Source organism: Hyaena hyaena, unplaced genomic scaffold (genome assembly GCF_003009895.1).
Source record: "Hyaena hyaena isolate Hyena2069 unplaced genomic scaffold, ASM300989v1 scaffold_148, whole genome shotgun sequence".
Lineage (NCBI taxonomy): Eukaryota > Metazoa > Chordata > Mammalia > Carnivora > Hyaenidae > Hyaena > Hyaena hyaena.
In genome coordinates, this window is record NW_024080780.1 from 1,734,457 (window position 1) to 1,749,654 (window position 15,198).

Consider the following 15,198-nt stretch of genomic DNA (forward strand, 5'->3'; position numbering starts at 1 on the left):
TAGTGCCATGAAAGGCTGGATGCGGCTCCCAGTGTTTTGTGATTTTAAAAAATTGGCATACATTTGGAGTCTTATGACCGAACTTGCTCACAATTTTGAATGGGGTGGAGCTGCCCTGCTGGGGTGGCCCTGAGAAGAGGTGAGGGGCGTGTGGGTGGCTGACAGCTATTGTCCCCGCTTCTTGTACAGGAAGCCCACCCAGATCATACTGGGTTCTGTGATCCTGGCTCTCCTGCTTTACCAGGCATCCTCTACACCTCTGCTCAGGACAGAACCTACACAGCCCTGAAGAGTGTGGTGACCATGACTATCCTCTAGGTAACTTTACATTTCTCACTGGAAACTATTTGATAGATTTTATATTTATCCATCAATATTTTTTCTCTCTACAATGACCCAAGGGCTGCACATTTTACAAACTTTGCCCAGATCTCTCTTTGAAACACACTCATCTATATGGTTGATGACTCTGCGTGACAATCTAAGAAGTGCAGGCTCTCCCGTGGTCTCCCACAAACTCATTTTTTTTTCCTGCTCTGAATTATGGCATATTCCAACTTCCAATGCTAATTCCTTTCGAACTCTTTAAGTAAATATGTTGTTTTTCACCTAAAATGCTTTAGGAAATAGTGTCAAACTTCTGAATCATGCTGTGAAGTGCCAGAGAGCATGGAAAATTTTAAACAAGAGATAGTCCAACATTCATTTATATTTTGCTTGGAATGCATTAGAATTCTTTTTCCTTAGTTGATTTACTTTCTTAATCATGCTTTACTTATACTAATTGGCTTATATTTGTTGAAAACAAGCCACAGGAAGAAAGAAAACCTAAAAGCATCCATTTAGAAAAGAAACAACCCTGGCATGACATAGAAGACTGGTGGGGCATCTGGGTGTCTCAGTCAGTTAAGTATCCGACTTCAGCTCAGGTCAGGATCTCTCAGTCCATGAGTTCGAGCCCTGCGTCGGGCTCTGTGCTGACAGCCCAGAGACTGGGGCCCGATTCAGATTCTTTGCCTCCCTCTCTCTCATCTGCCCTTCCCCAACAGGTGTTCTGTCTCTCTCAAAAATAAATAAACATTAAAAAATTTTTTTCAAATAGATGGCTGGCCATCCTTAATGGGGAGAACTAAGTTGTGATAACCAGGAGTTTGATTATCCTGAAATTCTTGGTCAAACATCTTTACTTTTCCTCATACAATATTACAGAGTTAGAAAATGTACATTTTAAATTTCAAGTCAATAAAAAGTTCAATCATGTGTTAGTTTTAGCTGCTCTGTCTGGGAAAACAATTGCACAATGAAGCAGTATTGAAAGCAAGAGAGAAATGTTACCTTGGTTTTTAAAAATATAAGCATGTGTCTCTAATATAATCAAAGACCATAAAAATATGTAGTATTTATTTACTTGACATTCTACAATGAAATATGAATATAGCACCAACTGGTAACTCTACATAGTTTTCTTGTGTGTGCCCAAGAAGCTTTAACTAGACAGATCACCTACTATGAAAAACAGATTTTTTAAAAGGGCTGTAACAATAACTACAAGAATTCATATGTATTTTTAAAACAATTAACTAGGTTTAAAATAGAGGAAAATAAAACCTTACACTGGAGAGTATGAAATTTCTGCAGAAGGAGCATTTATTTTCAACACTGACTATAACTGGTAGATTAAGGAGCAGATATTTTGATCCTTGTTCAAGTATATAGCAGGTTCTTTTTAAAAATGGCCTCATCTCTGCAGTTTTCAAAAGCAGGACAACAAAAGCTACCATACTATACATTATTTCATTATTTCAAAGAGCCCTGGGGAATTTTTAGTTCCTGGTGGGTACAAGTGTGTTTCCTCCACTCTGTATGTCTGTGCTTTAATTTGAGAAATAGAATAATATGGAGAACAAGCAATAACAGAGTCAGTACTTTAGCCACAACCCAAGTGACAGAGGGAAGCAATTTTCCTTCAATCAATTTCTGGGAGCACTTTCTGCATGAAAAAAAGAGACAGACTGAGAAGTGAAACTCCTTGAGTGGTAATGGTATAATGGATAGAAGAAACTGTTCTCGAGTTCCTTACATGTGCGGGGGAAGGCGGGGGTTTTTGAGAGGTAGCGATCTTTGACCTCGATCCCATCTTCTGATTTCATTTTTAGAAAGAAGAGGTGGCGTATTTAGAGGGCAGAGCTAGTCTGTGTCCCTGCCCCCCACATCCCAAAAGACGCCACGCAGGACAAGTTAAGAGCATGGCTCCGTGTGGCCATTTTTATTTTCTTAGGTAAAATTGCCCCACAAACCTAAATAGTTATAAGACAGACTTTAAGGGAAGCACTCTAATGGTACTAAATATAACTCAAAATACCAATGAAAATGTCAGAAAATGGATCTCCATTTTTGTGTGTGTGGGAAGATGGGAATTCTCATATATTTGGAGTAAGTGCAAATCGGTAAAGACAACTTTAAAAAGCCAAAATTAGAAAGCAAAAACAGGCCAGGTACTTATTACTCAACCGAGACTTTGTACTTCTTGGAATCCTGCCTTTAGAAATACCAACTGGCAGCATGGTGTCTAATGGCAAAAATGGAAAGTTACGTAAATGGCTGTACATCCGTTCTAAAGGGGAAAAATCTCTAGATCATGTTTTTGAATGAAAATGACTATTTTTGAATAATATGAATAGTATGATCCCACTTATATTAAAATACCTATGTGTCCATGTACCCATATGCATATTATCCTAATGAAAAAGATCTGGTGGATATACGGTGGTGAGGGAGGAGGGGGATCTTTCTGCAAAGGGAATGACATAGCAGAATGGACAGTGAGAATAAAGTCTCTTTTTAAACTTTATATATTCAAATATATAATTTATTTATTTATAATTCAAATAAACTCAATTTATTTATAATTCAAATAAATGGGTTTATTTGAATATTTTATGCTACGTGGACAATTAAGAAAAATTTTTAAAAGAACAAAGGCGGGGCGCCAGGGTGGCTCAGTCGGTTAAGCGTTCGACTTCAGCTCAGGTCATGATCTCACAGTTCATGGGTTTGAGCCCCGATTCAAGCTCTGTGCTGACAGCTAGCTCAGAGCCTGGAGCCTGCTTTGGATTCTGTCTGCGTCTCCCTCTCTCTCTGCCCCTACCCTGCTTGTGCTCTGTCTCTCTCTCTGTCTCTCAAAAATAAATAAATGATGGGGCACCTGGGTGGCTTAGTCGGTTAAGCGTCCGACTTTCGCTTAGGTCATGATCTCGCGGTTCATGGATTCGAGCCCCGCGTCGGGCTCTATGCTGACAGCCAGCTCAGAGCCTGGGGCCTGTTTCAGAGTCTGTATCTCCCTCTCTCTCTGACCTTCCCCTGCTCGCACTGTCTCTCTCTCTCTCTCTCTCTCCTAGAAATAAATAAAAATATTTAAAAAAAAATAAATAAATGTTTAAAAAAATTTTAAAAAAAGAACAAAGTGATCCATGTTCTTAATTTTTTAAAAAATGTTTTATTACCTATATTTGAGAGAGAGGGAGACAGAGTGTGAGCAGGGGAGGGGCAGAGAGAGAGAGAGACAAAGAATTCAAAAGAGACTCCAAGCCGTCAGCACAGAGTCTGATGCAGGGCTTGAAACCATGAACCATGAGGTCATGGCCTGAGCTGAAGTTGGATGTTTAACAGACTGAGCCACCTGGTGCCCTTAAGTTTTATAACCATAACCAGCCCTTCCATTGGTATCTCAGGGAAGATCAAAACATATTCCAGACATGGGTCTGGCACTAATTTATAGTGTTCATGAGAGTAAACATCAGCACTGCAACCTCTATTTCAGGAATCCCACTAACTGGGTTCTAGTTTTATTTTATTGCTTCGACAAGAAATTGAATTCACCTCATCAGGTTCTACCAGACACTGAAATGACTTGGTAACTACTGTCCTCACTTTTTATTTTTTTTATTTTATTTTTTTAAAATGTTTATTTATTTCTAGGAGAGAGAGACAGCGTGAGCAGGGGAGGGTCAGAGAGAGGGAGTCACAGACTGAAACAGGCTCCACGCTCTGAGCTGGCAGTCAGCACAGAGCCCGACGCAGGGCTCGAACCCACGAACCTCGAGATCATGACCTAAGCGAAAGTCGGAAAGTCGGACGCTTAACCGACCAAGCCACCCAGGCGCCCCTGTCCTCACTTTTTAGATGCAAGTTCATTGAATGACTCCCTGTCCTCATGGCTGACTCTCAGTCATTACTAAATGCGTTCGTCTCATGGAACAAGCTTCCTCTGAGTCAATCAATGGAAGCGATAGCCTTCTATTTCCTCAATGTGCAAAGTATGGAGTTAAGAACCAAATCCTGAGCCCAAAGGCTTCCACCATGCATTGGCTCTTCATTTCTGGATTTGATAGCCTTCCTTTGTCCACTGTGCAAATCTTCTGAGGAGGGAACCAACGTGAGCTTGCTTTGACTATTGTCCCTAAATTTCTCTCCCAAGCTAAAACATCTCACTGATTTAAATCCTTTATATTAGTTTTCCTGGTACACAATTATAGTTGGAATGCCAAATATTTAAATATTTAAAAGAGCTCCCCCTGTAAAAGATAAGATATCTTTTTGTACTTCGATTTCCTTAAGACACATTTCCCTTTTAGGGCTCTCTGTCTACCGGTCAACCACCACCCACTCACCTTTAATACCTTCTCTTAATCCTCTTCAACTCATTCTTACTTTCTCCATCTCTCTTGGCACTGAGCCACTTTGTTATTTAGTGAATGCAACCTGTTTATACAGGTGATGGGGATTGTGTTAATCAAACCCTTACACATTCAACTTGAATCATCCTCTAGGATGGTGCTGTCCAATATAATAGCCACCAGCCACATGTGGCTATTTATTTAAATTTAGGTTAATTTAAATACAATCGAATTTAAAATTCTATTTCTCTTTCTCATGAACCACATTTCAAGCGTTCAACAGCCAAGCGTAGCTGATGTCAGGGGTGCTGGGCAACGATACACATCTTTGTCATTGCAGTGAGTCTACTGGACAGCCAAATCCAGGCATTTCAGTGAGCACCTAGACCCCAGAGGGAATTCAAAACTTTAACAGCAAGAAAAAACTAAAGCAAACAATTTGTTAATTAATCATGAATAAAAGCAAAAGCCAAACCCACTATGTGTAGTAAACAAATTTCCCTGAGTAAATACCTTTTCTACAAATCTTTACATTTCTATTTAACAATCCCATAATAATTTCTTCCTAAGCACTACAAACACTGGCTGGGTTATAACGTTTGTTGATTCAGGAATAATCTTCTATGGATTTTCCGAATTATGTTTTAAACAGAACATATTTGAAGCTGCCAGTCTGTTCCTTCTCATTGAGGGATAAACAAGCTTGAAAAGCTTGGGCAAACAGGAATGTGGGAATGTTCCCAAGTACTTTAACGCCCCCTGAAAGGGGAGCCAATCTCACATCCTCCAACAGTGACAAGGGGTCATCTCCCCACTTGCCGAGCATGGATTCATCCAACAGTCTGCCTGGCCATCATTTCTCAGTGAAATCTGCCTACAGCCACCCCCTCCTCGCATATAACATCCCAGCAGTCATGTCTCCCTGTTTTGTCCACCTCCTGTGCGAACTTCCAGGATCGTGCACACCCCACTGGATTCCAATTGCCTACTGACATGCGTGTCCTCCTGGTGTGGCTTGGAGCTCATTGGGGGCAGAAAAGTGACCAATTCTGATTTGCATCCCCAGCCCCTAGCATTGTGTCTGACACAAAGAAAGTTCTCAATAAATATTTATTGAACTGACCTGGGCAAACTGGACTCCACATGTGAACGTGCCTTCACCCTAACTCAGACTCTAAGTCCTACAGTCAGGGGTATTGGAGGCATAATCAATGTAATCTACTTTATTACTGTCTACATATGATTAAGAGACATTTGAATTAATTTTTCATGTCAGCAGAGCTATTCCCGGCTATGATCCAGTTGGCTATTGAGAGCCTACGAGTGTATTTGCTAACTTGGCTATAGTCATTTCCCAATTTCTTGAGGAAAAAAAATAAGATACTCTCTGAAAATGAACAATGTTGTTCAATCTGAATTCTTTGACATTTTTCAAAAAAATACAAATAAATCCTGCAAGGATGAAGTTTGGATCTAATGAGTCAAAATATAACGACAGGTATTGTCATTATTTAAAACTTCAATAAAAATGCACTCTCCAAAGTGTAAGCCAGGAAACTGCCGATTGGTTTCTGTTCCTAAGAAACTTGACTTCATAAAAACGAGCAAATACCCAGATTTCAAAAGGGAAGCCAAAATATGTCCATATTCTGCCAAAAATGGTTAGTCCATATGCTTATGCTTTTAAAACCAAAATTTAATAATTTTGACTAAAAGACTGGCATTAGCAATCAAAATTTAAGATAAGGAAACTTAACACTAAAAGCAAGCTTTGGAAACCAGGATAATGAGGGTGCATGATTCAGTAGGTTAAGCATCCTACTTCAGCTCAGGACATGATCTCATGGTTTGTGGGTTCGAGCCCTGGGTCGGGCTCTGTGCTGACAGCTCGGAACCTGGAGCTTGCTTCAGATTCTGTATCTCCCTCTCTCTCCCTTTGCTCTCCCCAGCTTATGCTCAGTCTCTCTCTGTCTCTCAAAAGTAAAGAAACATTAAAAAAAAGAAGAAAAGAAAACCAGGATAATGATTTCCAAACCAGGATGTATAAATACATGTTCCTTTTTTAGTGCCATCATGAGATCAAAGTCAATGGGACTTTTTCCCTCCAGGTTCAACTGGAAGCCTAATGATGTCTTTGTTTTTCATCTTTCCTTTTCATATCAACGGAATACCACATTTTATAACATTTATATTGAAAGAGAATAAATACTATCTATCTCTGAGTTTACTAAGGAATTTGTAGAACATTTTTGTGGCGCTTCTTTATTTAGAGCAATACCCTAGAGATTATATTTGTATAGAGTTAGCGTTTCCAAATGCTTACAAGTGCATTCTCACATTTAATGCAAACTGTTCATATACATGATTAGCTCCATTATTCAGGCAGCATCTGCTCAGTTTACATATTATTCATGACATTTCCCCCACCCCCACCTCCTTTTTCCCTTCCTGGCGTGCAATTTGATCATTTTCGTTCCTATTAGTCTTGTACTAGTGACAAGGGAGGAAGGAAGGAAGAAAAGGAGAGGAAATTCCAGCTAATCCTATTTTAAAATGTTTAGAGTTCTTTTAGAAAAAGTGACTGCAGGTATTAAAACTACTAGTGACATTAAGGCTCTGGTGAGCACCGGAATTGATGTAAATGATTTAAGTTGTTTTAATGTTTGTGACTTATTCAAATATGTTTAATCTATAACTTTCAATTAATGACATAATGAATTATTACCATTATTTTCTTTATTCAGGCCTGTGTGCTAGGGATTATTACTTCCCTATTATTATTATTATTGTTATTATTATTATTATTATTATTATCTCCATCCAGGGCATGGAGAGACAGAGCTGATCAGTCCCCGCCGAGACCAGGGCTATAAACCGAGTCACTGGGTCCCAAATTGCACCCTTCGCTGAAACCAGCACCCCCCCAGCTACAGGGAGCCTCAGAATCCCAGCGGGCTTGTGATGTGCAGGTGGCCAGTGAGGTGGGGCACCCAATCCTGAAATTTCTGATCTGGCAGATGAGGTGGAGCCTGAGAATGTGCACTTCTTAAAAGGCAGCGGTAGGATCACTGTTGTGAACCATGGCCTCCTCTCTCCGCTGGTTTTACATCCCACTAAGCTGCAACCACATCAGAGCAGGGACAGTCTCCTCGAGACCACGTGGCCCCACTACATCCCCGCCCCCTCCACTGCCAACGAGACACCATCACAGCGCCAGTGGTGCCTCACACATACCACATAAATGCTGCATGCATTGGCTTCCACTTTCTCTTGGTATTGGGGAAACAGATCAGTCAAGAGAAACATGTAAATGTTTTTTTTGTAGGATCTGTTTCAGCTAAAATGTTTGCTCCTTTTTCTCTTCTAAGCTACTAAATTTATTAAGCGAAACAAGGAGGCAAAGGGGAGAGAGAAGAAACTGATCCCCAGGCCCCACCCCTCCAAGGAGCACTCTGTTCCCTCGAGGCACTGGAGTCACCCAGCCATGAGGCAAGACCACCAGGTGTCTGCCTGTCCCTTCCCCAAACGCACAGACTATCACTGCCATCAGTCAATGCCTTCCCAGCATGGTGAAAGGGGGCTGGTTTGCTCTCATGCCATAGAAATAAATGACCTTATTTGCCCACCCCCAGTAATTTCCTCCACTCTTCCTTCCTTTACGTTGCAAAATAAGTCACTTCAAATGGGCATTATCCTGTTAAAATTTTTGGATGACTCAGGCAAATAGACGTTATGCTTTCTGAGGAAAGTGGCCAGACTGTGGCACCCCAGAGGGTTAAGTAACTGAAGACCCAATATCACGTGAACCACAACATTCTACGTCAGATGCCATTGGTGAAAATAAAATAGCTGCAAGAAATGGATTACTGACAGTTTGTTAACGTTCAACGTCATGGTCTTACCTATGCACACTAGATCCATAAAACCATACATTCCATAGCAGATTTGAAAAAGGATGTCCTTCCTCTGCCAAACTGCATAGGGGCTGAAGGCTGACCAGAGGAGCCAGGTCACACTTGCTATTAAGAACAGGGATCCTAGGATTACAGCAATCATCTGAACTTTCTCAACCAGTGTTATAGAAATGCTTTGCCACTAAAAGAAAAACAGAGGCATGTAAGAAAAAGGTGCTGTGTTTAATTTAAAAAGAAAAAAAAACACATTTTCAGCCCCATGTTTCTCTTCATAATGTTAGACGCTTTTTGATCTGATCAGCCCCCAAATGAATTTTTCCATTTCATCCTGGCTATAAAAAAAAAATAGACAAGCAGATAAAGATTAATGAATTGCCTTAGCTTCATTATTTTCAGTAATTCACCGTTCTGCACATTTAATCCAGTTTTATTCCAGATAACAGTACTGAGAGTGAATGGCTGAGGAATATTTAGTACCCGGGATCACATTATTATCTTTCATGCATGCACAAAATTAAATACACTCCGAAGATATGTGTTGAAGTCGCCTCTACTTGGAAACTTATTTTGCTCTTTAACACATTTGGCTGCAGCAAAAAAAGGAACTGTCTCTTGCTTTTGCAAAAAAAAATAAATGTAAGAAACAAATAAGTTACATAAGAACATCAATTCAAAAGTCATTAAAGTAATACACTAGAATTATATGAGAACTATAAAACTGTACATTATCTGTTATTGGTACACTTCATATACTCAGATATTACTGAATTTTAATTATCTAATGAGTGATCTGAGAAGCCATTTTTGTCAAGATTTTGAATTGGTAAACAAATGGAATATCTTTAAAATTCACAAACCGTGTAAGTACCACACTAGTCAATGGGGAGAATAATCTGGTATCCTAAGTAACAGTATTTGTGAGGATTTTACAGTACAAATGATCAAAAGTCTTTTGAGGGTGTTATCAACTTGAAGGGATTAATTAGTCATGTTCTCCCTTTTGCATAATTGAGACAGAAACAAGACTAAGATTGCTATTATGGTTTGTCAGTAAACAATGAAACTCAAAACAACCTGCACAATTTTATTCTGTGTGAAAGAGTTCTGGCTGTTGCAACATATGGCTTGTCAGAAGAATTCCTAAACAGTTTAAATAAGCTTTAAAAACAAATGAGCTTGAACAATCGGCATCCACTGGGTGAGTCTGATATTTCCTTAAACCCTTTACTTACCTTAAGTCTGAATATGTGGGTCCCAAATGGTAAGTCTATCACCACCCATAATTCCATCTCTCCCTCATTGCTTCTGTCTCTCATCATAAATAATTTATGCATTCTATTTAAATATGCATTTTGACCTTGCATATTCATGGATATTATTAAACTCCACATTTGTTAAAGATCAAATATAAAAATCCATTTGAAATACTTATTTCTCTAAGGTCATTTATTTTTCCTTTAAAAGTTTTAGAACCTAATGACAGTTTGGTGGAATTCCATAAGAAAGGTATTTCTAATGATTTTAATATGCAGGTTAGTTTAATGAAAAATGGTTTTTGTTTTACAATTCTGGATGAATAATAATTAAATTAGTGAATAGTATTTTATCATTACAAATGAATCAATTTATTTCACGCATGTATTTGAAGTTAATGTTGTTGTTGTTTTACTGGCTTCCCGACATAATTTTAAACTCATTCATTTCAAACTACCAGGCAACTAAATGTAAAACATTTTAGCAGCACCTGGGTGGCCTAGTCCATGGAGCGTCTGACTCTTGGTTTCTGCTTAGGTCATGATCTCACGATTCGTGGATGAAAGCCTTGCATAGGGCTCTGTGCTAACAACGCAGAGCCCTCTCGTGCTTTCTCTCTGTCTTTCAGAAATAAATAAACATTAATTTTTTGTTAATTTGGTGTCACCAAACAAGCGTGAATTTGTTGTTTTTGTTTAGTTTTGGTGCTCATTAAAATTTTGCATTAAATACAACAGAGGAAACTATATAGAACAGACTTTCAGCTACTACCCAGCCCAGATGGCTGCTATCACGTCTCCATGCATTATGTTACTCTTTATCAGTTTATTAATCATGTCAGATAGATGAGAACAAAGCGTGCTTTTAAATCCATAAGGTGAAGGTACACAAGTGGTGTGTGTGTATGTGTCTGTGTGTGTGTGTGTGTGTGTGTATGTGCTTTTCATATGGTGAGCAATATGTTTCAAAATACATAAGCCAGAATCACAGGAGTCTTGGGTAAGCAGAGGTAAGTAAGAAGGATTTATCAAAAGTGGTCTTTACTACCATGAGAGACTCTTGAATACTGAGAACAAACTGAGGACTGATGGGTGTGTGGGGGGGGAGGGGGAAGATGGGCACGGAGGAGGGCACTTGTGGGGATGAGCACTGGGTGTTATATGGAAACCAACTTGACAATAAACTATTTGTAAAAAAAAAAAAAATAGTGGTCTTTACTGATACCTACTTTTCTTTTCCAGTAATCTTTTATGTTCCAGATTCATTCTGTAATTTTAGTGGAGTTAAAGGTAAACAGCTCAATATTGTACAATTAATTACATTTAGCTTCATTTAGGCTTAGTTGATTGATCAATTAATTGATCCAAGACTGCCTGCATGCCAATTAGCAAAACATGGCAGTCACAGGCATGTGTGGTGAGGTCCTACTAACAACTTGGATTTTGGTGAACTGGTCAGGATGGGTGGATGAAGCTGAGGAGTTTCCTTGGACACAGGAAATTATGGTGGCTCACATCTGAGAGTCAGCGTGACTGAGAGGCCACTCTGGGTTGGGCATCTTTGGGCAGCTTTTTTTTTTTTAAGTAAACTTCACACCCAGCACAGAGCCCAATGCAGGGCTTCTGAGAACAAGACCTGAGCTGAGATCAAGAGTCAGACACCTAACTGAGCCACCCAGGATCCCTGCGTTGGAAATCTGTTGATGTATGAGGCTTAACCGTTCCCTAGAAGGGAAGGAGAATGAGTGAATCAACAGACTTCCCGGGAATAAGAATCATTGATGTTGCACACTTGTTTGGTTGACACCAAATTTAAAATGGCTTAAAATTCAAATACGAGACAGTTTAAAAGTAATGTGTTTAAAATTATGTCCAGAAAGCTAGGGAAAAAAGAGAATAATGCTCAGTTCTCATGCACTGAGATGCTTATTTATTATTATGGGAGAAATCCTTTTGTGCTGTGGAGATAAGAAATAAGATAAGAAATAATGTTGAGATTTTCAACGCTTATTTTTAAAGAAAGATAAACTGTTCAGACTCTGTAATAGGCTTCCCGAAATTTTTGGTTTTATATCAGTCCGCTAATAATGCAAATATGCCAAAGAGTCTGAAAGGGCATCAGTGTTCTTTATATACTGCTGAACCTTAAAATTAGCACCATTTCACAGACTAGCTAATATTAGAGGGCAAGCCATTATTGAAACCAAAATCATTACACTGATTATGAACATAGGGATTTTCCCTTTGAACGCTGATATCATCTTGGTAATTTCTTTGCCCATTATATAAGGCTCTTGTTGTTACCATTACGCAAAAAGTGGGATTGTTCACATTCTTCCCCTAGGAAAAATAACACTGCTTCCCACCATTAGGCAACACCCACCTGGTGTCTTTGCACTGGAAGGCACACATTATCTAACAGGCTTAGCCTCAAGAAGCTGTGTTAATGGACCATTAGCTTAGACAATAAAAATAGAGGATGGGTCTCTTGAGGCTGTCCCAGTGGTATCCAAGGCCTGACTTTCAGTCTGTAAAATATTTCTGAATCTTGAACAGAATTTGTCAACTGCTGAACATCTTTTCACCTCTAAAACTTAATATGGATGGATGGATGGATGGATGGATGGATGGGTGTATGTGTTTATGCATGTTTAGTTAAATTTCTTCCCAAGTTTGGAAAGGTAAGTACTGTCACAATGAGCAGATTGACTCTAAAGAATTGCTGTGATTTATTTCTTTCCATAATACTTGAATATGTTTGACTTTTATCTTCCTGAAAAGATGCTCACTTCTACACTATTGGATGTATTACTTCTAGTAAGAGTGGGACCAAGTAGCTCCTCTTTTGAAAGTTCACCCTCATACAGTGTACTAGAAGTAACTTAATAATCATAGTCTATGGTTATATGTAAGGTATCAATACGTCCCAGGCACTTTTCTAGATGTTATGCATAGTAATTTAATCCCCATAACTACCCTTGGAGGAAGGTACTATTATTATCTCCACTTTAAAGATAAGGAACCTGAGGCAGAGAGAAATCAAATAGCTCTCCCAAGGTTACACACCTATTAAGGACTAAGGCTGCCATATAAACCCAGGCAGTCTGGCTCCTAGGTTCATGCTCTTATACAGCTGACCCATGAACTACCCAGGGGTTAGGGGCACCAACCCCCTCCCCAGCCGAAAATTCATATATAACCTCTGAATTCCCTCTGAACTTAACTACTAATAGCCCACTGTTGATAGGAAACTTTAGCAATGACATAAACAGTCCACTGACTCATACTTTTGATTTACATGCTGCATTCTTACAACAAAGTGAGCTAGAGGGAAAAAAATTAAGAAAATCATAAGGAGAAGAAAATAATACATTTACAGTCATGTACTGCATTTACGGCTCCCCTCCCCCCCAATCCATGTATAAGTGGACTCAAGCAGTTCCAACCTGTGTTGGCCAAGGGTCACCTGTACTATATAATAATTCTACTACGCTCTGATGACAGTTAACTGTACACACTCTGTTTTTGCAGCAACACCACACTTTTCCTGGTAACAGCTTCAAGTCTGTCTTCTCTGGTCTCCTGAAACAGCTCTCCAGTGGGACCACTAGCCGTGACTCATTCCCTGGACCACCGTGGCATGCCCAAGTCTACATTCCTAATGAAAGGAGTCCCAGGAAGGAAGGCTATGTATATGGCTCAGCACATATTCCAAGTCCCTGGCATATAATTGTTGCAGGAAGGATGAAAGGAAGAGATAGAGGGATATGAGGAGGAAGAGAGGGAAGGAAGGGGGAAAGAAGGAATTGAGGAGGAAGGAGGGAAGGAGAAGAGGAGGAAGGGAAAATGGAGGGGAGAAGAAAGAAGGAGGGATGTGTACGCTCCTTAATTCTGGTTAATCTCCCTGCCTGTGTTATACCAAATGCCATGTACTTACTTCTTATTTTGGCCCCTCTCTGCCTTTGAGCACGTTCCTTTCCCAGCATGCCATACCTTCTCCCTTTTCTCATGGGCTGAAATCTCTCACCCATCTGTAACTGGTTTTAATGCCAGCTCTTCTAAAAACCCACCCCCACCTCTCCTCGTGCAGAATCCCTTTGTGTGGACCCCATAATCCACTGTTTTTACTTCTGTTTAGTGCAGATTTCTCTCTTGGATCCCAGGTGATTATCTCCCCATTGTCCACAAACTACAAGTTTCATGAAGGCAGAGACTGCATCTCATCCCCCCTTAAATTCACCGAACAGCTGTACACACCCAGGAAATGCTTCACTACGTGATATCCTGACTTCAGGTCCCAGCACCCATCTCACCGCCACAATGACATTCTCTGCACATCCATTCCACTCTTGCTAAAGTTCCAGCTCTGGCCAAGCCACCAGTGAGTAGAGGAGTGAGAATTTCAACTGTGATCTGTTTCCAAAGCCCAAGTTCTTTCTAAAATGCCCTTCTCTCCACCTGCATAAACCAACACACCCTACACCCAAAAGTGGAAACAAACTGGGCACAATCATACATCTCTAAAGGGCGGCTGTACAGTTAGGGAAAAGTCAACATATGCAAAAATAAGTTCAGCACAGCAGAGTGACAATGAAATACGACTGACCACTTTCTAAACTGTAACTCGAGTTTACAGATTCTCGAGTACTTCTTGAGTCTGAAATTTGCAGTTTGGTAAATGAATACTAACATAAAGAAGACAACCTCAAGGAGATGTATCTCTTTTACTTGAATGAAGTTTGAAAGGAAATTAATAAGTTCACACTAGAAATTATTTAATATTCTCATGATGCACAGCTGTTGAGAAATGCTCCAAGAAAGGTCCAACAGTCCCACAAAGACACAGACAACGTACATGGCCCAGAACTGGGCCTGTGTGAAGGTCCATGTCTGTGTGTCATTCTTCCCAGAAAATTAAATAATGACCCCAATAATACCACAGACTGCTGTGAAACTATGGCAAAATAGTTGCCTTTCCCAATGAAATCTAACTAATTAGCACAGGTTTATAACTTCCTTCAGAAAAAAAAAGGATGAAAGAGAAAGCAAGGAATTTTCTTTAAAGAAGTCACAGGAGCCCAAGCCAAGGTAAGACCAAGTTGTCTCCTCATATCAGTCACTTCCAGCAAGTAAGGCAAGAAACTGGAGAAAGGCATATACTCCATCAGGCCTCCAGGAAGCTGCTAAGAAAGATGTATCTGTCACTCCGTTGTCTGAAATAGTTAATGTACCTTCTCAATTTAGAACCCAATTTCCTCCCCGAAAATAACACATGCTCAGAGGGAATGAAATTGAACTCAAAGAAAGTAGATTCGTTCAGTGTGCATTAAACCCTTCATTCTAAAACTGTTTCAC

General features: G+C 39.7%; 1 protein-coding gene across 1 annotated transcript in view; it reads right to left on the bottom strand.

Moving 5' to 3' along the window:
• MARCHF11 (membrane associated ring-CH-type finger 11) overlaps window positions 1–15,198 on the bottom strand; it is a 104,864-nt gene that overhangs the window by 15,830 nt on the left and 73,836 nt on the right. The window contains exon 3 of the mRNA XM_039238840.1: window positions 8,579–8,771. Within this exon, the coding sequence (XP_039094771.1) occupies window positions 8,579–8,771 (193 nt within the window). The remainder of the gene's footprint in view (window positions 1–8,578; window positions 8,772–15,198) is intronic.